A 25503-nucleotide genomic window follows, 5' to 3' on the forward strand; every position below is an offset into this window, starting at 1 on the left:
TAACTCGGAGTTGAAGAGTAAAATTCATCTATTCACATGAGTTGCGGATTAGTGAATGCATAACATGAATTATGTCTCAAGCATGGATTGATGGCTAAAAATCAACTTGAAATCTAACGTTTTATATCTAAATGTAAAGATTATACTATTGTGATATTTTTGTGACCAACTCTAGGACCACAGTCTATATATATATATATATCTCTCTCTGTGTGTGTGTGTGTGTTGAACTCAATATATATATATAATTGTAGTCGCCGTGGGCCCGGGGTTGGGGGAGTGGTTTGGGAGGTACTCTTTAATGTTGTTTTGCAAGACAAGATTCATGTTTTTTTAGACCATTTAACCCTAGTTTTTCTTTGCAAATTTATTCTAGAACAAAAATACTAAAAATTAATTGTGGAAGTTTATTATCATCGAGGGGAGAAAAAGCACCTTTGTGGATCAAGAATTTTGATTTCCTTCCAGTCCTTATTAACTTTATCTAATTACATCAAATAAAGGCAAGACATATATGTTTACTCACTCAGAAATATGTTCAAAATTACCAGAAAATATCCTCAAAAAGTCATACAAACTTGAAATTTACAAGTGATGAATCTTTTTTTGAAACTCTATACCCTTTTCCGAAAGAAAAAAGACGGAGGTAATTACTCTTCAAGAACACTTGTGCAGGAAAAGGAAAACACAAAGGAATTAAGGGAAACTCTGGAAGTAGCACTTGATTTGGCTTGATTTTCTTGACCTTGATGACTGACAAATAGAAATAGTGGGGGGACATGCAGAATTTGGAGCAGGGACAAACAAACAATAGAGAAAAATAAATTGGAATCGAGCATATTTGTGCAACGGGTCAGATTCAAGCATTGGCCCTACGAGATGGACAAGAAGAATCCCTCATCACAAATTCCTTATCATCTCATCAACAAGGTCTTTCTTTGGGTTCTTTCCCCCCAAACACACCACACGATACTGGTGCGACAAGTCTTTTTCTACCATGTCTAATAGTGTATGGACGTTGGGTATTAGGGTTTTCTTACCATACAATTGATGTTGGAGGACATTACATAATGTGTTAAAAACTTTAAATTTAATTTAATCTTTTATTTGGCACAATATTTCATGTGAGGTGGGTCTAACATTTTCTACTAAGTCACGGGGTTTGGGGTTTTGACGTTTCATCTTCCTCCAAAGAATAAAGGGCCATGTCATTCATTTCAATAGGTGTAGACAAATATACTACGGTTGCTAACAAAACAAGAAAAATTGCAATTTTCATCCTGTATGTTTGCTTCTTGTCATTTTGATCCTTTATATTGTCAAAATTGGATCTTAGTCACATACATATGTTAAAAATTTTGACAAATTTTATCGAGTGTGACAAGGTGGTATTGTACTGGTTAGCACCTGTACTAGTGAGCACCTCGTCGGCATCAGATAGCGCCAAGTCAGAAAAAAGAGAGATTAAAAAAAAAACATAGCATAATTAGATGGTATCTCCTCACATTTAGTTACTAACTTTTTTATTAAAAATTATGTAGAAAAAACCGATTGCACATGCATATACACACAAGATTTACTGGAGTGGTAAGATATCATCTTAATGGAACAGTTGATAGTAGGGGTGAGCAGAAACCAAACTAAATCAAGTTGCTTGTTTGGATTGGTTTTAAAATTAGCCAAATCAAAAAATTTGATTTGGTTCAAAGTTTTTATTTAAAATACCTAATCCAAAATGAACCAAACCGATTTTATAAATTATATAATACTTTTAAGTATATATATTATTTGATTTTTAGTTTATATCATGTCATTAGTATCATGAAAAATTGATTATAAATTTTAAGCTTTCCCATTATTTAAACTGATGTTCAATGGACATAGACGATAAATATCTCACCGATTAGAATTCCAACAATTCAACTAAATTTTTCACATAAACATTCATAATGGATATGCGACATCTGTTTAAATTTTTTGAATTTGACATAAATCTGTGCAGTACTGATTCTCGGTGTTTGTATGTGGTACTTTCCACCGTTGATATCGATTATTATTGGAATATTTAATTTGAAAAAGTAATATCTGCTGCTTTTTTTTTCCAGGTACGGCCACTACAAAATTGACTGTCCATGTAAAAGTTAGGCAACTTGCCATAAAAGGATCATATTATTCGGAACTTGGCATGCATATACTGCCAAAATGTCCGAGGGGTTAGTTTATGTTATATTAGAAGTTTTTTTCAAAAAAATATTATTAAATCATATAAATCTTTCGTGTATTTATGAAAGTTGATGTTGATGATCTTTTAACTAATATAAATAGAGAAATAATTCATTTGTAACATGAAATAATCTATGATGAGCCGTGCGGCCATGCCTTGATTTGGAAAGCAATCACGGTGTTTCATCGTTAATTAATTATGCTTCTCTATAATTGGGATCGATTAATACGATTATATATATGTCCTAAAATCTAGCGTCGTGATATGCTCTAGATCGTTCTCATTTTCAGATCCGTGTACACTTGGTGATTTTCGTTGAGATATTTTTAGCTCGCTACTTTTCTGGTTTCCTTTTTTTTAATGAATAAATTTTTTGGAAATAAAATTTTACTTTGACAAAATATCATATATCGAGAGTTACTCTAGTCATTTCTAACATTATTTAGTTCTTACATGGTTTTTATTTATTTTATTTATGATTTTGTTTTTCTTCACTTTTACGCTGCTGTAATTTGACTCAAGATAAGATTTTTATTATCTCCCACCAAATCATGCATGGGAGGAAAATACAGAATTTTCGGTTTATGTTTTTGTTCGAGGAAAAATGTGAATGCTCCTTAAAAAGCCCATTAATAGCCATATTTTGTACTCTGATTAATGAATTAATGTTCGTTCATATTTCAATCTATTTCAATTCAGTTGTTATTAAGCTACATTTAGAAAATATTGTAAATTGAATAATTTTATTTCAATTCTTTTTGTTTACATTCTTCTTACATTATAATCTAATTTTGTAACTGAACAGATTATCTTCCACCAGTAAATCACGAAAATATTCTAAATCCAAAACAATTAAAGCTTCCAAAGACAAAAACCATCAACCAAATCATCAGTACCTCCATTTTTGTGAATTCTTATGTTACTCAACTGGAATTACTCGAATACAAAATTGTGTGGAAGAGTTTGAGTAGCGAAGAGTAAACATGTGAATCCCTTTTCTATTTAGGTACCGAAACCCCATGCGTTGATCATAGATACCCCTCTTGCTGCATTACCCGGAACCAGTTGACCAGGAACATTCACCAACCAGTGGTTGCGAACAAATTTGAGAAGATAAGCTGATAGAAATATAAAACCACATTTTAACTCACGAGACCCAAAGGGTGTGATAACATTTTTCAACGTCGTCGGTTTAGCATTTGTACAAGGAAATTACACGTTTGCGATCCATAATATTGAACTCAAAGAGAAGTAACAGACATAGTATTGAGAAATGAAGCTCTTGGCTTCCCGCGAATGAAGAACAAAATTTATTATGAAAAATGATTCGAAAATTACAGTACAAAGAACAAAGCTAATCTATTTATACTGTCTGACTTTTGGACTAAAGTTGCTACATGGTAAAACACGTTTTAACACTCCCCCTCAAGCATTGAATAGATCAAGTATTCCAAGCTTGCAAGACAGATACTGGTGTTGGCTCTTGCTCAATGCCTTTGTAAACAAATCCGCTGGTTGTTGCTCTGTATGTATATGCGGCGTCTCGATTAACTTAGTCCCGAATCTTTTCTCGAACTAGGTGGCAATCGATTTCTATATGCTTTGTTCTTTCGTGATATAATGGATTAGCCGCAATATGTAACGCTGCCACGTTGTCACAATATAGCTTCACTAGAAGATTCAATTTCATTCCCATGTCCTTTAAAACCTCAACAATCCAAACCACTTCACAAGTTGTGTTTGCCATTGCCCTGTACTCGGCCTCTGCCGAGGATCTTGAGACCGTGGACTGTTTTTTTGTTTTCCAAGATATCAGAGATTCACCAAATTTGACACAATATCCAGTCACTGACCTTCTACTCATAGGACATGTGCCCCAATCAGAATCACAAAATGCTGTCAAGGTGAATGAACTCTGTGAAGACAGTAGGATTCCTTGTCCTGGTGCACTTTTCAAATATCTCAAAACTCTTATAGCAGCTTCCATGTGAGATGTTTTAGGGTTATGCATGAATTGACTCAGCAACTGTACTGAAAAACATATGTCTGGACGTGTGACTGTAAGGTATATCAACCTCCCAATCAATCTTCGGTAAGAACCAGAATCATCAAGTAATGGATCGAGTGAACTCTCCTGTCCAATGCTGTCATCATATTCTTTTGTAGTTAGCCTCAGATTTTGTTCCATAGGCGTGTTAGAAACCTTAGCACCAACAAGTCCTGCTTCCGAGATGAGTTCCAAGGCATATTTCATTTGATTCAAACAGATTCCATCCTTCGACCGAGCAACTTCAATTCCTAGAAAATACTTTAAGGTTCCCAAGTGTTTTATCTTTATTTTTGAATGCAAATAATCTTTTAGACTTGAGATTGAAGGCGCATGATTCCCAGTTATAACTATATCATCAACATAAACCAATAAAATGGTTATGAAGTCATGTTCCTGTTTTACAAATAAGGAATGATCATGTGGTGACTGTTTAAAACCAGCATGCCACATATGTCGGGCAAACTTCATGTTCCATTGTCTCGAAGCTTGCTTGAGACCATATAAGCATTTTGTTAGCCGACACACTATCTCCCCCTCACTTCGAAGTCTAGTAGAATCCCCCCTTTGACTTCGAAGTCCCTCAGGCAAGGCCATGTAGATCTCCTCATCGAGATCCCCTTGGAGAAAAGCATTTGTAACGTCCATTTGGTAAAGATGCCAATTACAAATGGTAGCAACACTAAGCAAACAACGGACAGTAGTGATCTTAGCTACCGGTGAAAATGTGTCATGGTAATCAATCCCATGGAGTTGGGTGTATCCCTTTGCAACAAGACGGGCTTTGAAACGGTCAACACGTCCATCAGCATGATATTTAACCTTATAGACCCATTTGTTGCCAATAGGAATCTTACCAGGAGGCAGCGGAACAAGATCCCATGTGTGGTTGGCATCCAATGCCGCTAATTCTTGGGCCATAGCTTCTTGCCAACGGGGATCAAGTACTGCCTCTTTGTAGGTTTGTGGTTCCTTGATGGTAGAGATGTGGGACAGAAAAACTCTGTAGGATGAGGATACATTTGAGTAATTAACAGAATTCGTGATGGAATGGGGAGAAAAAGGCAAGTGGTGTGAGGAGGAACACACAAAGTCTTGAGTCCAAATGGGAGGACGAGACTCTCTGGATGACCTTCGGATAGGTAGTGGTAAGGAAGCATCTTGGGAAGGAATATGTGTAGGAATGAAAGGGGAAGGAAGAGAAGGATCCTCATCAAGAGATAAGATCGGTAAAGAAGTAAAAATAGATGGAGGATCAGGAGTGTGTGAAAGTGGGAAAATGGATTCATGAAACTTAACATCTCGAGAAATAAAGAATTTATGAGAGGCAATTTCTTGAAGTCGATAACCTTTTTGAGTAGATGAGTAGCCAAGAAAAACGCATGCAGTGGCTCGAGGAGCAAACTTGTCCCCACGAGGCAACACCGAAGCATAGCACAAACAACCTAACACCCGCAAATGAGAATATGAGGGTGTACGATGAAATAATGTCTCATAAGGAGAATGATTGGCAAGAAGAGGAGTGGGGATACGGTTAATGAGATACACTGCTGTGAGAACACAATCACCCCAATATTTGTGTGGGAGGGAAGCCTGAAGTTTCAAAGCACGGGCCACTTCCAGAATATGCCTGTGCTTTCGTTCCACAAGGCCATTTTGGTGTGGGGTGTAAGGACAAGAGGATTGGTGAATAATGCCGAATGACTTGAGAAGGTTGGTGCATTCAGACTGAAAAAATTAAGTGCCATTGCCAGTCCGAATGAATTTGACAGAGGCAGCGAAGTGATTTTGAATGAGAAGCAAAAAAACTTTGAAAGTGGGGAGCACATCAAGCTTGGAGTGTAGGAGATAGACCCAAGTGGCTCTTGAAAAATCGTCCACTATGGTGAGAAAATAACGCTCTCCATTGTACGTTGGTGTATTGTAAAGCCCCCATACATCCAAGTGAAGTAATTCAAAGGAATGGCTGGACTCAAATGATCGCTTGGAAGGAAAGGGCAATCTAGTGTGCTTAGATTGTGGACAAATACCACAATGAGGCATATTAAACTCATGAGATAAAAAAGAAAGCATCTTCATTCGAGATATAGAAATGTGGCCAAGTCTTTGGTGCCAAAGTTTTCCATTATTTTCATGAGAAGCATGATTATTTACAGCTGAAAACAAAGAAGGATACAAATGTACAGAATTATTTGAAGAACAGGAATGGCGCTCTATAGCCTTGGGGTGAAAACTTGAGTTGTCCAGATGATATAAGCCATTCTCCTCTTTACCAATCCCCATTATTTTCCCATTGGAGAGGTCCTGAAACACACAAAAATTAGGATAAAAGGTGACACAGCAGTGATGGTGCTTTGTAAATTTGGAAACAGATAAAAGATTATGCTTGAAATCAGGAACAAAGAGGACATGATCGAGGGTGATGTTATTGGTTATGTCAACTGATCCTACATGAGTGATTTTGGTAGTATGACCATTTGGCAGTTGAATGGACCCCGTGGCATCAGCATATGGCAAAGAATGATGCAGCATGGTGTCATGACCAACTATGTGATCGTTGGCCCCTGTATCAATTATCCACTTAGAGCCAAAAAAGGAGTTGTTACCTGCCATATTAGCCGAGGCCACGCCCGAATCATCCGCTGGTTGATCCTACTCAAGCATTTTAAGTATAGCTGCATATTGAGCTGGAGTGAAGAAATTTCCAGTTCCAGTGCCAGAAGGTGTGTCAACCTGATCAACCATGGCTTGTGGAGTTACTGAAATATTTGCTTTCACCATTGGTTTTCCTCTTTCAGTCCAATCCTTATTATTTTCTGATTTAGCCCCCTAGTTGGACCTTTATACAATCTATGGCCATGAGGATATCCAACCAATTAAAACAATTCTCTTTATTATGTCCAAGCAAATTGCAATGTTCACATCGAAAATTACCACGCCTCCGATCTTGTGTGGAGAAAAAACCAGAGGAAGGAACTCCCGATTGAGATGGTATAGGACTTAATATACTTCGGTGTGATTCTTCTTGAGAAATAATAGCAAATGCTTGAGCTACAGTAGGAAGGGGACTCATCATCAACACTTGACTACGAATGTGTACATAGCTATCATTTAAACCCATTAGAAACTGGAGTAGTTTGTGTTGTTGGATATATTCCACATATTTCTTTGCTGCTTCACAAGAGCATGTTGGCAGGGCAACTAAGGACCCAAACTCATCCACAACTGCCTAAGCTTCGAATAGTAAATCGAGACAGAATTGTTACCTTGCACCAATTGTCCGATTTCTCGGTGTAATGTAAAAATTCTGGAACCATTCACCTTGTCGAAGAGTTCTCGTAGATCCTCCCAAACAGTAGCTGCATCAGTGGAGTACACAATGCCCCCAAATATTTCCTTCGACACACTGTTCATTAACCAAGACAATACGATAGCATTGCATCTCTCCCACTGCAAAAGAGTATTGGCTCCAGGTGCAGGCCGAGAGCAGCTACCATCAATGAAGGCTAATTTGTTTTTGGCGCGTAAGGCAATAACCATCGCTCGGCTCCAGATTCCATAATTGTCAGTACCGAGGAGCTGCTCATTGATCAAATTGAGACCAGGAGTATCTGATGGATTCACATACAGAGGATCGTATGTATCAATTTGATGATTGTTCGATCCCCATGGTGAAGCAGTGGTAGAAGCCATTAAAAAAAATTTTGTGGATCAGAATCTCGAAAAAAAGGAGAAAGAACAATCGATCCACTGCGATTGATTGGTAAAATCAAGAGAAAGAAGCTCGAGCTGAAGATCTCATAACTCGGCAGTTAGAGGCTCTGATACCATGTTAAGAATGAGACTTGGACCTAACTCAACCCCAAAAGCTAGCTCAAGGGGGGAGGATTGTCCAAGCCCATATATACAACTCCCAAGTTATTAAGGCAACCGATGTGGGACAATTAACACACCCCTCTCACGCCCAGGAATGAACATCTGGAGCGTGGAGTTTACAAATGACCCAATTATGGGCAGAACGAGTGGCCTAATTATAGGCAGTCCAACACATAACGGTGGAACTTGGGCTCTGATACCATATTGAGAAATGAAGCTCTTGGCTTCCCGCGAATGAAGAACAAAATTTATTATGAAAAATGATTCGAAAATTACAGTACAAAGAACAAACCTAATCTATTTATACTGTCTGACTTTTGGACTAAAGTTGCTACATGGTAAAACACGTTTTAACATATAGCATTATAATTTCCACTCAAATGTGCACGAGAATTCAAGATATACAACGAACAAAATAGCCTGTGAAAGGCACGAAGTCACACAACAAACACTGGCCTACAAAATTTGACCTTTTGTACGTGTATCAAACATTTACATCGAGTGTTATCAACAGTTGTACATCAATACATCTCAGCAGTATCAGTATTATATCCAATATCCTTTCATTCTTATTGTGTATGTACTTTTCATAGCTAAACACTATCAAATATTCGTGTACAAATTACGAAAGAAAACAGCCATAACACCGAACAAGGGATTCATTGCTGAACTGTCATCGATCACTGTGGTGATGCCGCTGCCATGAGCTGCTCCTGTTCAGTGAGAGTGTGGCGGAAGTGGCAGCGGTGACCATATGGGCAGATGTCTCCAGTAAGCACCATGCGGCAGACCTCAGTTTTGTAGCGTGGATGCCGGATCACCGGACGTAATTCCTTGATTCCATGAGCGAATTGGCAGTTCTCCCCGTAGGGACATGCCCCAGTCTCCTGCCATTTGTTGCACAGCTCTGTTTTGAGCATCCCTTGATTGTACACCTCGAATTCTAGTGCTTCTTCTTCTTTTTTGGACCCTGGTACATATACTCGTTGCTGCTCCCAATTTTACACGTGATCAAGACCACAGTTTCGATAACATGCATACATCACAGGTGAAGTTATAAATAATTGAGATTGATTATCAACACAATCGAAACGATAAGCATAATGATTCATTTTCAGTCGACCAATAAGGAAGATTTTTGACTCAATTCGTAATTATTTGCATAGAGCATTGAATTTAGCACGCACCCTTTGTGTGTGTCGGTGTTTATGTTTTTTTTCAAATTTGGCGATGAAATTACGGATCCGATAAATACTGACAATCAAAAAAGATCAACACCGATGAGAAAAGTGAGAAGGGACGCGCACAATAAAAAATCAATTCACGTGGAATGAGCCAAAATGCAAATTGGAAGCAGAGTAGACTCACCGATTCAGGGCTGGATTGGCCGACTGATTTCTGACGAGTCGTCTCTTGACCAGGGCGATTCATCTTAAGATATCCACTGGAGCGCACCGCGATGCTCTTCGGAAGAGACACTCTTTCGGTACTCCTTTGCTCGATGTGATTGTGTTCGATATGAGGTCGAGGAGTGGCTATGCTAGCTGCAGGAGAAGTGGCAACGGGTGAGGAAATGTTGAGGCAGTTCAAGTCAGAGAATAGGCGTTCGCGAGAGGTGATTAGGGCGAGACGACGGCCGAGATCGGTGTTGCAGATGCGGAGAGAGTCATTCTCGCGGCGGAGTGCGTCAACTTCCTCGAGCGAATCTTGGAGCTGGCCGATACAGAGTGTGTAGCGGTTGTAGAGCTGCTGGAACTCCATAATACTGCTGGAACTGTGCACTTGACGATCGGCGGAGGCTAGGGCGACGTCAAAAGGGACCGCGTCGGAGAGAGATTGCGAACCGTAGTTCCGAAATAGCGTCGAATAGGAGTTATTGAGGTTCAGGCAATTCGTCGATCTAGGAGACAGAAACGGATTGCTCGGAGAGAAATGCATCATCGCCGTAACGGCGGAGGATCTTCCGGCGACGGAGTTCGCGAAATCATCGTATATAGTATTCTCCTTCTGCATTTCAGTAGAAATTTCCAGCAACAAACCTCCGATTACACAAAAATCGCTTACATGCTCGAGAATTTGCCGAAACCTCAAATTTGTTGCAGGAGAGGGATTCACTTGTTGAGGAGATGGTTGAATTGGCGGGAGAATATAAAGCCTTTTTGAAGATGTGATTACTCCATCTTCGTGCATAATTCTACAGCAATCACAGCCGTTGAAATTTGTTAATCATTTAGAATTTTTCTCTCATTTTTTTTTTAAAAAAGTTACAAAATTCTTATTTACCAAAAATACAAGTATTTCATATAAATACATAGTTAGTTCTAAGTGCAAACCAGACCGAAATCGTAAATCGAAGTAAGATAAAATTTATTGAATCAGTTCGAATCTCATTTAAAAGTATACGAAATGAATTATTTTTTGAATTCTAATTAGTATGATTTTTTATTTGTGAATCATTTGTAAAATAGAATGTTACTTAGTTTCCAGATATGGTTTAGAAAGTGGTATTTAGTTAAATATAATGATTGCAAGGTGGATAGAAAAATGTTTTCTTAACCAACCTAAGCAATATATCACCACAATTGTTGCTTTGCAAGCACTACTCTAACAAACTCTATAAGTTTGGAGGAGTCTATTTAGTAATTTTTTTTTTAAATAAAATAATCCAAGTGTTTTTTTTTATATTTAGGCTCAATTTTTTGTGAATAATTAATTAATGAAATCAGATTATCCAAAATCCAATTAAAAATTCTGGTGACTGGAATGAATTTGTTGGACCTGACTTCAATTGATTGATGAATTGGCCCATGATTGGGGCTGTAATCTGGCCCAGTAGCTTGCATGTACTAGTTCGGACTCCATAAGTGGGTGACAAATTGGCAATCCCATATGTTTGGTTCTTCAGATGGTTTAAGATTTTTAATTAGAAAACATTATAATTTTGTTCCTATATATTTTCTTCCTTACGGTTTTAGTCATCTGTACTATCAGTATTAGACATGTAGCTTTCTATTTTTGGCAGTTTTCGTTTTTTTTCGATACAACGTTAACAAGATCCTCCTACATCCATATATAAACGCTTGTTTATATATCTGATCATAAGAGGGGTCATGGAAAGAACAAGTTCAAAATCACGATCAATTCCTTGTTCAAATTATTTGAATATCCTTCATACGATTTAATACTAATATTAATGAAACGTCTGGTTTATCTGACATTATTCTTTTGCAAGAAAAAAAACTAAAATTTAAAAGAGTTTTAATTTGTACAATGAAATGGAAAAGCTAAATAATTAGCAAGTTGATTTAGTTAAGTTTAACAGCAATATGTGTCCCACAAGTATATATATTGGTTGAACATTAAGCAACAAAGTTCACCCAAAAATATATGAATTTCTCCTCACCATAGAGTTGTGAATGTACGATTAATATGTAAGATTTAATGACAGATCCTATATTTCATAAGGAGATTTTATAAACATAAGTACAAAATGTATACACACAAAATCTTTCACATGCAATAATTAGAAGGGAAGATACAATTAGTTCATAATAAACTACTACAAATTAAAAAACACAAATCGATGCTCAAGAACTTATTTCCCCCAGCCAACTCAAACATCGTCGATCCATATTCTTCAACAGGAACTCTCGAACGAATCGTGCACGACACAAAACATATAAAACAAAACCCTTCAACTATGTACAAAACTATTTGTTGTAGCCCAACTCAAGAGAAGCCACCATGGATTTATATATCTCAAGAACCAATCTGTTTTCAAATTCGCTTCTCGTATAAGTCTGCTTAATATCACGAGCTTTAGGGATTCTCTTCTCGCCGAACAAGTTCCCGCTGTTGGCTGTGTGCGACGTATTGGCCAGCCTCAGCATCATGTTTGTGTATGCATTCTTGAAACTGTACCACAGTTTCAATGGCGAGACGAGTCGCACCAGGCGCAGTTTACGCTTGATTCTCACCTTCCATGAACTCTTCAGATTCCCACCAAACCTTGCTGCTTTCAGGTTTCTTCTTCTCGGGGATAAGCGACTGTATCCTCTTCTTCTCCATTGCCTGCTGAGGCTTTTCGTGAATGGGATTGTTTCCATTCCTACTTCGGTGGACTTATGCGGAAAGTGTGTGTTTTGGTCTTTTTTTTTGGGTGAGTTTTGTGGGTTATTTTCTTTTGGAGACTATGAGATTTGTGGCGAAGTTTTCATGGTTTATATGGTCGTTGGAAAATAATTCAGCTTTCGGGAATTGGTGAGCCATTGTCAACTGGTCAATAAAGCCGGTAATAGAATTTTCATGAGTAAATAGTTAAATAATTGCGTAATTTTTTGTCTTGATTTCCAAGAAATGGCAACGGTAACCAATTTAAAACTTCCCAAGTTGAGGGATTATTAAGATACATCGAAAGTTAATGTTTGTATAAGATGGTCGGTTGATATCTCAATGTAAAATAAAAAATTATTTATGAATTTTATATTTTTTATTTTCAATCTTATATAAAATAAAGATGGAGAGTAGACCTCTTGTTATAATACACAGTCACCCCAAATAGAGTACTTAGTTTTCAAATTTTGGTCAAATAATTGAAGCTTCAACTATGACATTGGTGTGTGTTAAGGTATGCTATTTTGTATATTATTTTATTTGTATTTAAAATTATTAATTTGAATATATATTTAATTATATTATTAATAATATTTTATTTACACAAGGTCAGAATTTTAATCCGAGCCAAACTTGAGAAAAATAGTTCTTTTTATTTGTTTGCATCCAATGCCTAATTAAAAATATTTTTATACTCTTTCAATTTAAAATAGTATATCGAAGATAAACATACAAAGTTTTGTTTAATATAATAACTTTAATTTTATTTTTTTAAAAAAATATTTGATTGGAATGTTGATGTAACAATGTAAAATACTGATGTAATGTCAGAAAATGATATAGAACTTGTTATTTGTTCGACGTTACGTCAACAATCAGATCAATATAGTCATAAACTAAAAATTAATCCACTAAAATCAAAGTTCGACGAGTTAGTCGACAAAACGAGGAGGCAAAAGCTATTTTTCCTATATTACTATGTGTCCAAATATACTGAAATTGAAATAAACATGGGAGTATTTAGAATAAGATGGATCATTATAAATATGTAAAGACAATAACGGATAGATAAAAAAATATAACATACAGTCTAGTCGAAAACGTTTTCTCATAAGACAATGCGATTCATTCCACGTTTTTCTATTTCCATTCTTTTTGTCACGTAACAAGGAACAAATTCAACACTAAAATAATATATTGTTTCTAGAATATGCATATAAATAAGATGGGCTTGTGGGCCCAATCATAGAAATTTGTGGCTTGTTGTACTTGAAAATTAAATAAAATTAAGTGGTCAATAACATCAAATAAAACTAAATATTGAAAAAAAAAAGATTTTTTTTAAAACTTGTTCAAAAAAAAATAAATAAATAGTCTGTGTTAGAAAAGATTTTTTCTTTTTCATTTAGTTGGGCCAAGATGTGTTATAATTGAGTCGTGAATTCGAAATCTCGTACTAAATTTGAGATCTTAGTGATAAATGTATAAAATAATGGTAAGAAATCATCTGTGTCATTTCCTTTAACATTAACACATGTAGAATTTCATTAGTGTGACCGTTGCAATTTGGTACATATGGCAAACCAATTATTGATTGGACAAAGGATGTCACAAGGAAATGTCATATATGATTTTTTTTCCTATAAAATTATCGGTATTTTAAATTACATAGAGGTGAATTTTTTTTTTTTTTTTTTGCTAAGAAGAGATTCTTAATAATTAGATGAAATTTTAATATAAAACTAACGCTACGAAGTGCATAAATTTTTTTTGCTGATTGCAAATAATGGTGGGTGCCTGTTATCATTCCACGGGTCGGGCCCGGAATTCACATGTTGCTAGAAAGTTCAGAGCCGACTGATGGAGTTCTTCTTTGCGAAGAAGAAGACATCGATCCATCCCATTATGAATCCGAAATGTCGAATTTATCCATGGAGGAATTAGAAGAAATCCGCCGTTCGCATGCTAGTTACACAAAGGTCCCCAAATCCTAAATGTGGCTTGTGGGGCACCCTTTACTGAAATATTGGAAAAGAATTGACAAAAAATGTATCAGAAAAGCAGAGAGAATAGTGCACATGGATTATAATAATTATCATCCAGTTACGATTGTAGAGAATACGCCGACAGATCAATGGTTTAGTAATTGTTTCGAGAATTGGGAACGCGAGGTTTCGGTTTATAATTATTGATGTCTTGGAAAGGGCTTGAAATTCTTGATTTGCGGACGAATAAGGCTCTGAGTCCGCAACAAGAGGCAAGATTACTGCAGATGGGTGCGACGATAAGGAATGGATCTTTCTACTTGGAGAGACCGAATTTGAGAGAAGAAAAGGAGAATTTGGCAAGAAATTTGATGGGGAAAATGTCTATGGATCTGCTATTTGATCTCTTGTCTTTCTATCGTATGATGAGGAAGATTTGTTCAGAGGCTTTGGAGATCAAACAGCATGACCTAGTCAGTCATCTCACAACCTGATCTATCTGTATGAAATCTTTAGTTTTTTTTGGGTATTTAAATCTACGAAAATGGTGACAAGAATGAATTAGTGCCAATGGCTTATCGATTGCTGGTTTGGGAAAGTTTTATGCTGATTGCGTATTGGCTCAAAATAAACATATTTTCAAGAGCATGATTATATATGATGGCCAATGGGAGAGAACTCCTATTGGCGTAAAACATGTTGGCCCCTCCAACAATGGCAACCTTGGCTCGAGTGACGAACTGTCTACTCTAAAATTATTATCAGATCCAAACTTCTTCAATTATATAAATTATAAATCGTTGAACAGTTGGTCGAATGGGGATTGTCCGATCTAGAAATCATGTTGATAGCCAAAGTCTAACATCAAAAGTTACGTGTTCAAGCTCCAGCCCTCATGGAGGATTGGCTTTTGAACGAAGAAGTGTATAGTAGTCAAGATGCCAGGATCTGTATCCGAATTATTGGGGTTAGAGTAGATGTTCATTTGCCGTGTAAATAAATATAAACGTGTTGCAAGATGGCTCTATGATAGGATTCAAAATTACTTGGGGCTGGTTCCGTCTCATACTGTATTTAATAAATTAAATAATTAACTAAAAAATCTAAAATAAAAAAATGTAAACATTGACTTCATGAAAACATAGAACAAGAGTATTTAATATTTAATACCATCAAAAACATGGAGCTAAAACACTACTGAAGTTGTGCTATTCGATTTTTCTTAATTTAACTTATTATGGCTAACTAAATCAAATCAACGTTACCGACACTAAATAATTGTTAGTTTACTTTAATAAACCTTGAACAATTATAATTATTCCAAAACAATTCCCGAAGTTAACATTTGACAATCATAAGGTATAATACATTTACATATAAAATTTTTACAGCCTTATAAGTTCGAAAATCCCATTTACATAATTCTGAATTTTTCAAAAAATCCTACAAAATTCCATAAATTTGCATTTATATTTTCTATAGCATCTAAACATCCAAATAATAAATAATCAACACTAAAAATCGAAAATCCCCAATATAAAATCTGAAAATTCGAAATAATGCCCAAATAAATTCTGAAAAAATATCAATACCTCCAATCGACTCAAATATAGTACCTACAATCATCAATTTAACATATATCAATTATTGGAATTCTAGAGAACCAAAATACCCAAATTTCGAAACACTAAAATCTGAAATTAACTTAAAAATTCGAAATCTAACTTAAAGCAACAAGAATGAGCTGTAGTAAGTCTAACATTAAGATTTTTTCAAGATTTCCGTTGAAAACCATGACCGATAGGCGATGGCCGATTTCAAGACGAAAAAAAAAAACTTCAAAAATTTGGTATTAAAAGAAATTTTATGTCGCGGGCTTTCCGAATCTACAATCGATTTTGAAAATCGACGACCGACGATGAAGTTACGACCGTTTCAAGTAACGAAAATTGTGATGGTTTGAGGGAGAAGAATGGAGATGCCACAAAGAATGCATAGAGGGAATAAGAAAGAGAAAATTGATTGGACTAGTCAACGAATTTTTAAAATAAAACATACTTATTATTTTTTTAAAAAAAATTAGGTGGGGCTAGACCCCAACCTAGCCCCTAACCTAGCTCCGCCCATGTCTATCAATTATTTATAATTCCCACTTCCAGAACGTTCATACTGCTTTTGAACTGTAGTTCCTGTTTAGTCTTGATTGTTGGCTTTCTACCTAACAACTTTGAATAATCTCCCATAAATTACAAAAAAAGGACTCCAATTTAACGCGAACGTGATGGATCCAATTGAATAATATTGTCAAGTCTGAAAAAGAAATATATGTTAGTTTATATCGAGGGGGTTAGTTTTGTCTAAAAATAAGAATTCGACTCATTGTTACCTTTTATGTAATTTCAGTCACATTCAAATACACAGTGCTTTCTTCCGTTTGAATGAGTCGGCCACCAATTTTTTTCCCAAAAAGAAGCTACTATTTGGTTGAAAAACTACGCTAAAATGGAAGTATTTGTCAATTCCCAGACTCCGCGTTAAACACAATTCAACCTTTTCTGATGTCAAATTCTCGCCATGATCCCTTCCCTTCGACAAGAAAACCAACGAAAGTGATGAGCCCGAAACTCGACCGAGAATCTTTCTTCATGATCCTTGTAATCCTCCTACTGTCACAAATCCAGGGTGGTATCTGTGAAGCTGATGCGTCGTACCAAACGTGCAGCCAACCATTTCGATGCGCCAACCAACAAGATATGAAATATCCCTTTTATGGAAATGATCGGCCGGCGTATTGTGGATACCCAGGCTTCGAACTCGACTGCCAGACAGACGTTCCTCGGATCACCATCATGCCACTATCGTATAGGGTATTGAGTGTCGATAACAATACGTACAGTCTCGAAGTAGCGAGAGAAGATTTATGGAACAACATTTGCCCATACCCCCTCTACAACACCACCTTAAATTCCGATCTTTTCAGTTTTTCTTCAAATTCTAATGATCAGAATATCTCTCTGAACTATGGATGCAGCGGAATTTCGTCTCAGACTCAGCCACAGCCTTCGGAAATACCAGCTTTTTTTATATTCACTTGCGGCCAGTATGGCTTTTCCATGGTTTCGACACCTGAAGCAGCTGTTGATCTGAGAAGCTCTTTAAATTGTTCTAGCAATATCTTTGTTCCAGTGAACCAAACTGCAGCCAGCGTTTTAGCAAGGCTCTTGACGGGAAACACCCTGGAAAGCGGGTTTTCGATCCAGTGGTCGGCGAATAATAGCAACTGCCAGGATTGTAAGGAATCGGGTGGTGTGTGTGGGTTTAATCAAAATTCAGAATCTTTCGCTTGCTACTGCAGTAATGGAACTTATCCCTTTACTTGCAATAACACTGGAAATGGAAAAGGTACGGGACTCTGTTTCTTTATCATTGTCTCAATATGTTTTAGGATCATCTTGTCAGGTGAGATTTTAATAAATGTGAGTTGGGCTCACATTAATTAAAATATTAAAAATAACAAATCCCACGTCGTGATTCTTTCAAAGTTGACTTAAGAATTTTGTTATAAATTGAACATTTCTTGTTTGTTTTTAGTTTTCCAAAATCAAAAGCTTTTTAGCTTTGATAAAAAGATAGTGCATAGAAAAAAAAAAGTGTATTTTTTTCTTGAGTGCATGAATTCTCTTGTGTGAGTTAGAGAAATTATTTTCTCGGTATACTCGGGTTTGGGAGTGTGAGATATTTAGTGTATTGGTGTATACACTTGTTGTAATATTTCTTCCGGTTATAAAAGTTGCAGTGCTCCGTGGACGTAGCCTATCTTGGGTGAACCACGTAAATCTTTGTGTCCTTGTTGATTATTTTATTCCGCAATTTTTCGGCACTATATTATCATCGTGGTTGGCATCGCTTCGGGGTAATTTCCCAACAACTGGTATCAGAGCCATGTTGTGAAAATTCTTAAAAATTCTGAGTATGCTCTGTGGTTGCAGCTTTGTCTTATCTTCCACATCAGAAAAGATTTTTTAGATTTTTTGCTAAGGCTAGAGAAGCGATGGCCGGAGATGATGGATCGGGAATCAAAAAGTTCGACGGAACAGATTTTTCGTTCTGGCGGTTACAGATAAGAGATTATCTGTACAGTAAGAAGCTGCATCAACCTCTATCAGGAAAGAAACCAGAAAAGTTGGAGGATGATGATTGGGAGCTCCTTGACCGACAGGTGTTAGGTGTGATACGACTGACCCTAACGAAGAATGTGGCACATAACGTGGCGGAGGCAAAAACCACAGAAGAGATGATGTCCATTTTATCGGACATGTACGAGAAGCCATCAGCAAACAACAACGTACATCTCATGAAAAAGTTATTCAACTTGAAGATGGGAGAATGTGCTTCGGTGGCAAAACACATAAATGAATTCAACACGATTGTCTCTCAGCTGACATCGGTGGACATCAAATTTGATGATGAGATTCGGGCACTTATTCTTCTGGCGTCTTTACCAGACAATTGGGAACCGATGCGGGCAGCGGTTAGCAACTCTGTTGGAAAAGGGAAACTACAACTCAATGATGTTAGAGATCAAATCCTTGCTGAAGAAGTTCGCAGGAAAGACTCGGGTGAAGCAACATCATCGAGATCTGCTCTAAATCTTGATAACAGAGAAAGAGGCAGGAGTGGTGAAAGGAGTTCCAACCGATGGCGCGGTAGATCAAAATCAAGAAATGGAAAAGACAAAAACAACTTTGAAAAGAATTTGAAGTGCTGGAGCTGTAGTGAAACTGATCACTTGAAAAAGAACTGCAGATCAACGAAGAATAATGCCAATGCTGTCACTGAGGAAGTACATGATGCTCTGCTATTATCCATGGAAAGCCCTGTTGATTCTTGGGTTATGGACTCGGGAGCTTCGTTTCATACCACTGGTGATCGCGATGTATTTTATAATTAAATCGCTGGCGATTACGGAAAAGTTTTCCTGGCTGATGGAAAACCCTTGGAAATTGTTGGTATGGGTGATGTACGGATGAAGATGTCAAATGGATCTGTCTGAAAAATCAACAAAGTCAGACATGTACCAAAATTGACACGCAATCTGATCTCGGTGGGACAGCTGGATGATGAAGGCCACAATGTGACCTTCGGTGATGGTTCCTGGAAAGTGAACAAAGGAGCCATGATTGTTGCTCGAGGAAAGAAAACTGGAACACTGTATATGACTTCCAGTTGCAGAGACACATTAGCAGCTGTGGATGCTGGAGCCAATTCAAGTCTATGGCATTATAGACTTGGACATATGAGTGAGAAGAGAATGAAGATGTTGGTGTCAAAAGGAAAGCTACCAGAATTAAAGACTGTTGAACACCAACTATGTGAAAGCTGTATCCTTGGAAAGCAGAAGAATGTGAGTTTTTCAAAAGGCGGTAGAGAACCAAAAGCAGCAAAGTTGAAGCTGGTTCATACTGATGTATGGGGACCATCTCCTGTGACATCCCTTGGAGGCTCGAGATATTATGTCACATTCATTGACGATTCGAGTAGAAAAGTTTGGGTTTATTTTCTGAAAAATAAATCTGATGTTTACGAGACCTTTAAAAGGTGGAAAGTCATGGTGGAAAATGAGACCAACTTGAAGGTGAAGTGCTTACGGTCTGACAATGGTGGAGAATATGAAGATGATGAGTTTAAAAAATATTGTGCACAGAACGGGATCAAGATGGAGAAAACCATTCCTGGTACACCTCAACAGAATGGTGTAGCTGAAAGGATGAACAGGACCTTGAATGAACGAGCAAGGAGCATGAGATTGCATTCTGGATTGCCAACATCATTCTGGGCTGATGCTGTTAACACTGCAGCATATTTGATCAACAGAGGACCTTCGATACCGCTTGACTGCAAAATACCCGAAGAGGTTTGGAGCGGCAAAGAAGTAAACCTTTCTTTCTTGAAAGTGTTTGGATGCCTATCCTATGTTCATATTGATTCAGCAAGCCGAACAAAACTTGATCCGAAATCAAAGAAGTGCTTCTTTATTGGTTATGGAGATAATGAGTTTGGTTATCGTTTCTGGGATGACCAAAATCGGAAGATCATTCGGAGCAGGGATGTAATCTTTAATGAGCAGCTTCTGTACAAGGACAAGTAAGACATTGGAGCTGGAGATGAATGTCCTGAAGTCAAGAAGACTGATGAAGTGCCATTGACATATATTCATGTGAATGAATCGAAAACCAGTAACCAGGAAGATGGAGAAGAAACTGCACAAGATGATGACCCACAAACTTCGATGATTGAACTCAGGAGATCTTTGAGAACCATCAGACCACCTGAGAGATACTCCCCTGCACTTCACTATATTTTGCTGACAGACAAAGGTGAACCGGAGACCTATGAAGAGGCAATGCAAAATGATGATTCAACCAAGTGGGAGTTGTCCATGGAAGATGAGATGGATTCACTGTCATCCAATCAAACGTGGGAGTCGACAGAACTTCCGCAAGGCATAAAGGCGTTACATAACATGTGGGTGTACCGGTTAAAAGAAGAGCATGATGGTAGCAAGCGGTACAAGGCAAGACTTGTTGTAAAGGCTTCCAACAACGGGAAGGAATTGATTACACCGAGATTTTCTCTCCGGTGGTTAAATTAACCACTATCAGGACAGTACTTGGACTAGTGGCGAAGGAAGACTTACATTTGGAGCAGTTGGAGGTAAAGACTGCGTTTCTTCACGGTGACCTAGATGAAGAAATTTATATGAAGCAGCCACAGGGCTTTGAAGTACGGGGAAAAGAAAGAATGGTGTGCAAACTTCAGAAGAGCTTGTACGGTCTCAAACAAGCTCCAAGACAGTGGTACAAGAAGTTTGACGGATTTATGAGTAATAATGGTTTCCTAAGGTGTCAAGCTGATCATTGCTGTTATGTGAAAAAGTTTGACGGTTCTTATATCATACTACTGCTATATGTAGATAATATGCTGTTAGCTGGAGCTTGTCTGGAAGAAATTGATAAACTGAAAAAAGATTTATCAAAGGAATTTGCCATGAAGGACTTGGGTGCTGCAAAGCAAATCCTTGGAATGAGGATCTTAAAAGACCGGGTGAATGGATTCTTGAAGTTATCACAAGAAGAGTACGTGAAAAAGGTGGTTAACAGATTTAATATGAATGAAGCTAAATCTGTTAGTACTCCTTTGGCTAGTCATTTCAAACTAACCAAAGCACAATCACCATCGTCGGAGCAGGAGAAGGCTTATATGAATAAGGTTCCTTATGCTTCTGCTGTCGAAAGCCTCATGTATGCAATCGTGTGTACAAGACCAGGCATAGCACATGCAGTGGGAGTTGTGAGCAGGTTTATGAGTAATCCAGGAAAGCAACACTGGGAAGCAGTTAAGTGGATTCTCAGGTATTTGAAAGGTACTGCTAGTTGTTCTTTATGCTTCAGGAGGTCAAAATTGGGCTTACAGGGTTTTGTCGATGCCGATATGGGTGGTGACCTGGATGGTAGAAAAAGTACTACTGGATATGTGTTCACATTAGCTGGTACAGTTGTAAGCTGGGTGTCTAAGCTGCAAAAGGTTGTTGCGCTTTCGACTACTGAGGCTGAGTATGTAGCAGTTACAGAAGCTAGCAAGGAGATGATATGGTTGAGATCCTTTCTGGAAGAATTGGGTCAGAAGCTTGAAGATAGCACGTTACACTGTGACAGTCAGAGTGCTATTCATTTAGCAAAAAAATCCTGTTTATCATGCTAGGACAAATCATATACAGGTTAGGTACCATTTCATCATATCAGTGTTGGAAGATAGAATCTTGATGCTGGAGAAGATTCCTGGAAGTAAGAACCCAGCCGATATGCTCACAAAGACAGTAACCATTGACAAACTGAAGTTGTGTTCAACTTCAGTCGGACTAAAAAAAGAAAGTTTGAGCTGCTGCACTGATGGTGGGCAGACATGATTGAAATCAAGTCTTCAAGTGGGAGAATTGTTAGGTGAGATTTTAATAAATGTGGGTGGGGCCCACATTAATTAAAATATTAAAAATAACAAATCCCACATCGTGATTCTTTCAAAGTTGGCTTAAGAATTTTGTTATAAATTGAGTCTTCCTTGTTTGCTTTTAGTATCCCAAAATCCAAAACCTTTTAACTTTGATAAAAAGAGAGTGCATAGAAAAAAAAGAGTGTATTTTTTCTTGAGTGCGGGAATTCTCTTGTGTGAGTTAGAGAAATTATTTTCTCGGTATACTCGGGTTTGGGAGTGTGAGATATTTAGTGTATTGATGTATACACTTGTTGTAATATTTTTCCGGTTATAAAAGTTGCAGTGCTCCGTGGACGTAGCCTATCTTGGGTGAACCACGTAAATCTTTGTGTCCTTGTTGATTATTTTATTCCGCAATTTTTCGGCACTATATTATCATCGTGGTTGGCATCGCTTCGGGATAATTTCCCAACACATCTTCCATATGGAGATAACTCTAAACAACTGTATCATTAAGTGGGTACAAAAATTTTCCTTGGTAGTGATAATTGTTCAATTCTTTATTTATTTATGTTCTTTTGTTTATATTATCACCAATTTTCTTCTGGTTTTATGCTCTCATATATTAACCATTAATTTGGAATCGCAGATTCAGGAAATAGTTCGAATAACACAGGAAAGATAATTGGTAAGATTATTACTCAATAGAACAAAATTCCGTTTCTTTCACGACATGCACTTGTCTTGAAACATTGTATTGCTGTTCAGGTCCAGCTCTAGGCGGTGCAGCTCTTGCTGGTATTATTGTTGGATGGTTAATTTTCCACTATAGAGCGAAGAGAAAAAAACGCATCGCAGGCAAACCTGCCCAAAATACTAGCAAAGAAACCAGCACTCACCCTTCAAGCAAAGGTGTCTCTACTCCATATTCAACAAGTTTCACCAGAAGCATCCCTTCATATCCAACATCAAAATCTGAACTTGGCGGAGGCAGTACTTACTTTGGTGCGTATCTCTTTAGCTATGCTGAACTTGAAGCAGCCACTGATAATTTTGATTCCTCTAGAGAACTTGGAGATGGAGGTTTTGGTACCGTATATTATGGTATAAGCACTGAGCCCTTTTCTGAAGTGGAAATTTACCCGATCTTTATCAGATATAAGAGCTCGTTTTTTTTTGTGAAATAGGGAATCTACCGGATGGCCGTGCTGTTGCAGTTAAACGTTTATACGAGAACAATGTGAAGCGTGTCGATCAGTTCATGAATGAAGTCGAGATTTTAACAAAGTTACGACACCCAAACCTTGTGATGCTATATGGATGCACATCCAAGCGAAGTCGGGACCTATTGCTAGTTTATGAATATATACCAAATGGAACAGTGGCTGATCATCTGCATGGAAATCGTTCCAAATCAGGTTCACTTTCTTGGCAGATTCGGTTGAAAATTGCTATTGAAACTGCAGATGCACTCGCTTATCTCCACAGATCAGACATCATTCATCGAGATGTGAAAACCAACAACGTCCTTCTAGACAACGATTTCAATGTAAAAGTTGCTGATTTCGGTTTGTCAAGATTGTTCCCCGCTGATGTAACTCATGTGTCTACTGCCCCACAAGGAACGCCTGGCTATGTCGACCCTGAGTACTATCAGTGCTTCCAACTCACCGAAAAAAGCGATGTCTATAGCTTTGGAGTGATGCTGATCGAACTTATATCGTCTTTACAAGCCGTGGATACCAATAGACACCGCCAGGATATCAACTTGGCCAACATGGCTATCAACAAGATTCAAAATCGTAACTTGAGCGAGCTGGTGGACGCAAGTCTTGGATTTGAGACAAATAGTATTGTCAGGAGGTTGGTCACACTGGTCGCAGAATTGGCTTTTCAGTGCTTACAACAAGAGAGGGATATGAGGCCCTCCATGGGAGATGTGCTCGAAGCTTTGAGAAGGATTCAGAACGAGGATTTGAACGTCGATAGGGTCGAAATAGTAGACGTATTGGTGGACGACGATACAGTGCTTCTCAAGGGTGCCGTCAACCACCCTGTGTCGCCGGATTCAGTTTTCAAATGGAACAGCAGTTCAACTCCCGATTCTAGTGTGTGAGCCATTGTTTCATCTGTTTGGTGTTTATATTAGCAACATATCCTGTGATACTTGGTTAGGAATTATACAGCCACACACTCGAACATTTTAAAGCTTCTGCTACATTACATTGTTTTGACAGTAAATTTCACGGGACTGTAAATATTCGGAGGTTTGACTTCATGTTATAACCAGTTTTTGTTTCTGGTAAAAGTGTTTTCTACATGTACTAAACCACCATTGGAGGACATATTTATGCTTCTGCTTTTGATAGACTACTTGCAAGTTGCAATTCTTGGTAAGAGATGTGAATGAATAATTGAATTTCTGTTTGGTTATTATCATTTCAGCAACCATTAATTAATCAGCCAAATTTGGCTTCTTGAAATCAAAGTGCTTATCTAGTTTGTAGTATTTTGTTCTCTTTCCTTAGAAATGGACCGTTTTTAGTTTAATTGCTTCATTGATGAAGGTTTGAAATACAAGGACTTTCTCCAAAGCACTTATTAAAAGTTCGACGACAATAATATTTGTATAAATCAACACCTTATCTATATTTGAAATTTAAATTTGCTTATCAAATATTTATTGAATAATGATGAAGATGAAGTAGACGTTAAAACATTATTGTTTTGTATCTTTCAAAACTTCATTCTTATAGTATTTGATTACAAATTTGAATAACTTGGATTGGAAAATTAGCGATGATAAGTTCACATTTCTTGAAATTTGAAACCCAGTCGAGGCATGGTCTGCCCAAAATCAAGTGCTTCCGAGTTCACGCCAGCCATCAATTATTTGTTTTTAATTAACATTAGAGCAACAAAACAACTCCTTTGTCAGCGTCCTAGAATTGAGTACCAAAAAGTGAGTTCATAATTATTACCAATGTTTTTTTATGACAATCCCAACAAGGGCTATAATTATATGCATGACTTGATTTTAGTTTTAAGTAATTTTTACGCTACTGCATGTGTAATTAGGCTCTTTTTGTCTCAATATACGAACCCTCGACTCTTTCGGGTCGATTATCGCCCTTGTCCTTAATGCATTACATGTTATCCTTGTTTGTCTTCTTTCATTCACGAAATAATAAAAGAATTTCATGTCTTGAATCTCTCACTTTGTCTCGATTTACAAAATTAACATTATCTCCACTTGATTTGTGCTA

At 37.4% G+C, this 25503-nt stretch overlaps 3 protein-coding genes across 4 annotated transcripts; 1 reads left to right on the forward strand and 2 right to left on the reverse strand.

Annotated features, from left to right (window-relative positions):
- Positions 1-8512: 8512 nt before the first annotated feature.
- Positions 8513-10346, reverse strand: LOC142515994 (zinc finger CCCH domain-containing protein 14-like). Its single transcript, XM_075619828.1, has 2 exons — positions 9516-10346; positions 8513-9136 (listed from the first exon to the last, which is right to left on the reverse strand). The coding sequence occupies exons 1-2, from the start codon at positions 10335-10337 to the stop codon at positions 8828-8830; spliced, it is 1131 nt and encodes a 376-aa protein (XP_075475943.1). The 5' UTR covers positions 10338-10346; the 3' UTR covers positions 8513-8827.
- A 1511-nt stretch (positions 10347-11857) lies between these two features.
- LOC142513050 (uncharacterized) lies at positions 11858-12253 on the reverse strand. Its single transcript, XM_075619729.1, has one exon. The coding sequence runs from the start codon at positions 12251-12253 to the stop codon at positions 11858-11860; it is 396 nt and encodes a 131-aa protein (XP_075475844.1).
- Positions 12254-16585: 4332 nt separating this feature from the next.
- LOC142512682 (LEAF RUST 10 DISEASE-RESISTANCE LOCUS RECEPTOR-LIKE PROTEIN KINASE-like 1.4) lies at positions 16586-24670 on the forward strand. 2 transcript variants are annotated; one of them, XM_075619701.1, is made up of 4 exons: positions 16586-17647; positions 22893-22925; positions 23006-23341; positions 23425-24670. In XM_075619701.1, exons 1-4 carry the CDS (start codon positions 16804-16806, stop codon positions 24351-24353), a joined length of 2142 nt encoding a protein of 713 aa, XP_075475816.1. In that variant the 5' UTR covers positions 16586-16803; the 3' UTR covers positions 24354-24670. The 2 variants fall into 2 exon arrangements, with proteins under 2 accessions (XP_075475816.1, XP_075475814.1); XM_075619699.1 differs by having other exon boundaries at positions 16587-17647; positions 22887-22925.
- The last annotated feature ends 833 nt before the right edge of the window (positions 24671-25503 follow it).

This window comes from Primulina tabacum, chromosome 1, assembly GCF_025594145.1.
Source record: "Primulina tabacum isolate GXHZ01 chromosome 1, ASM2559414v2, whole genome shotgun sequence".
NCBI lineage: Eukaryota > Viridiplantae > Streptophyta > Magnoliopsida > Lamiales > Gesneriaceae > Primulina > Primulina tabacum.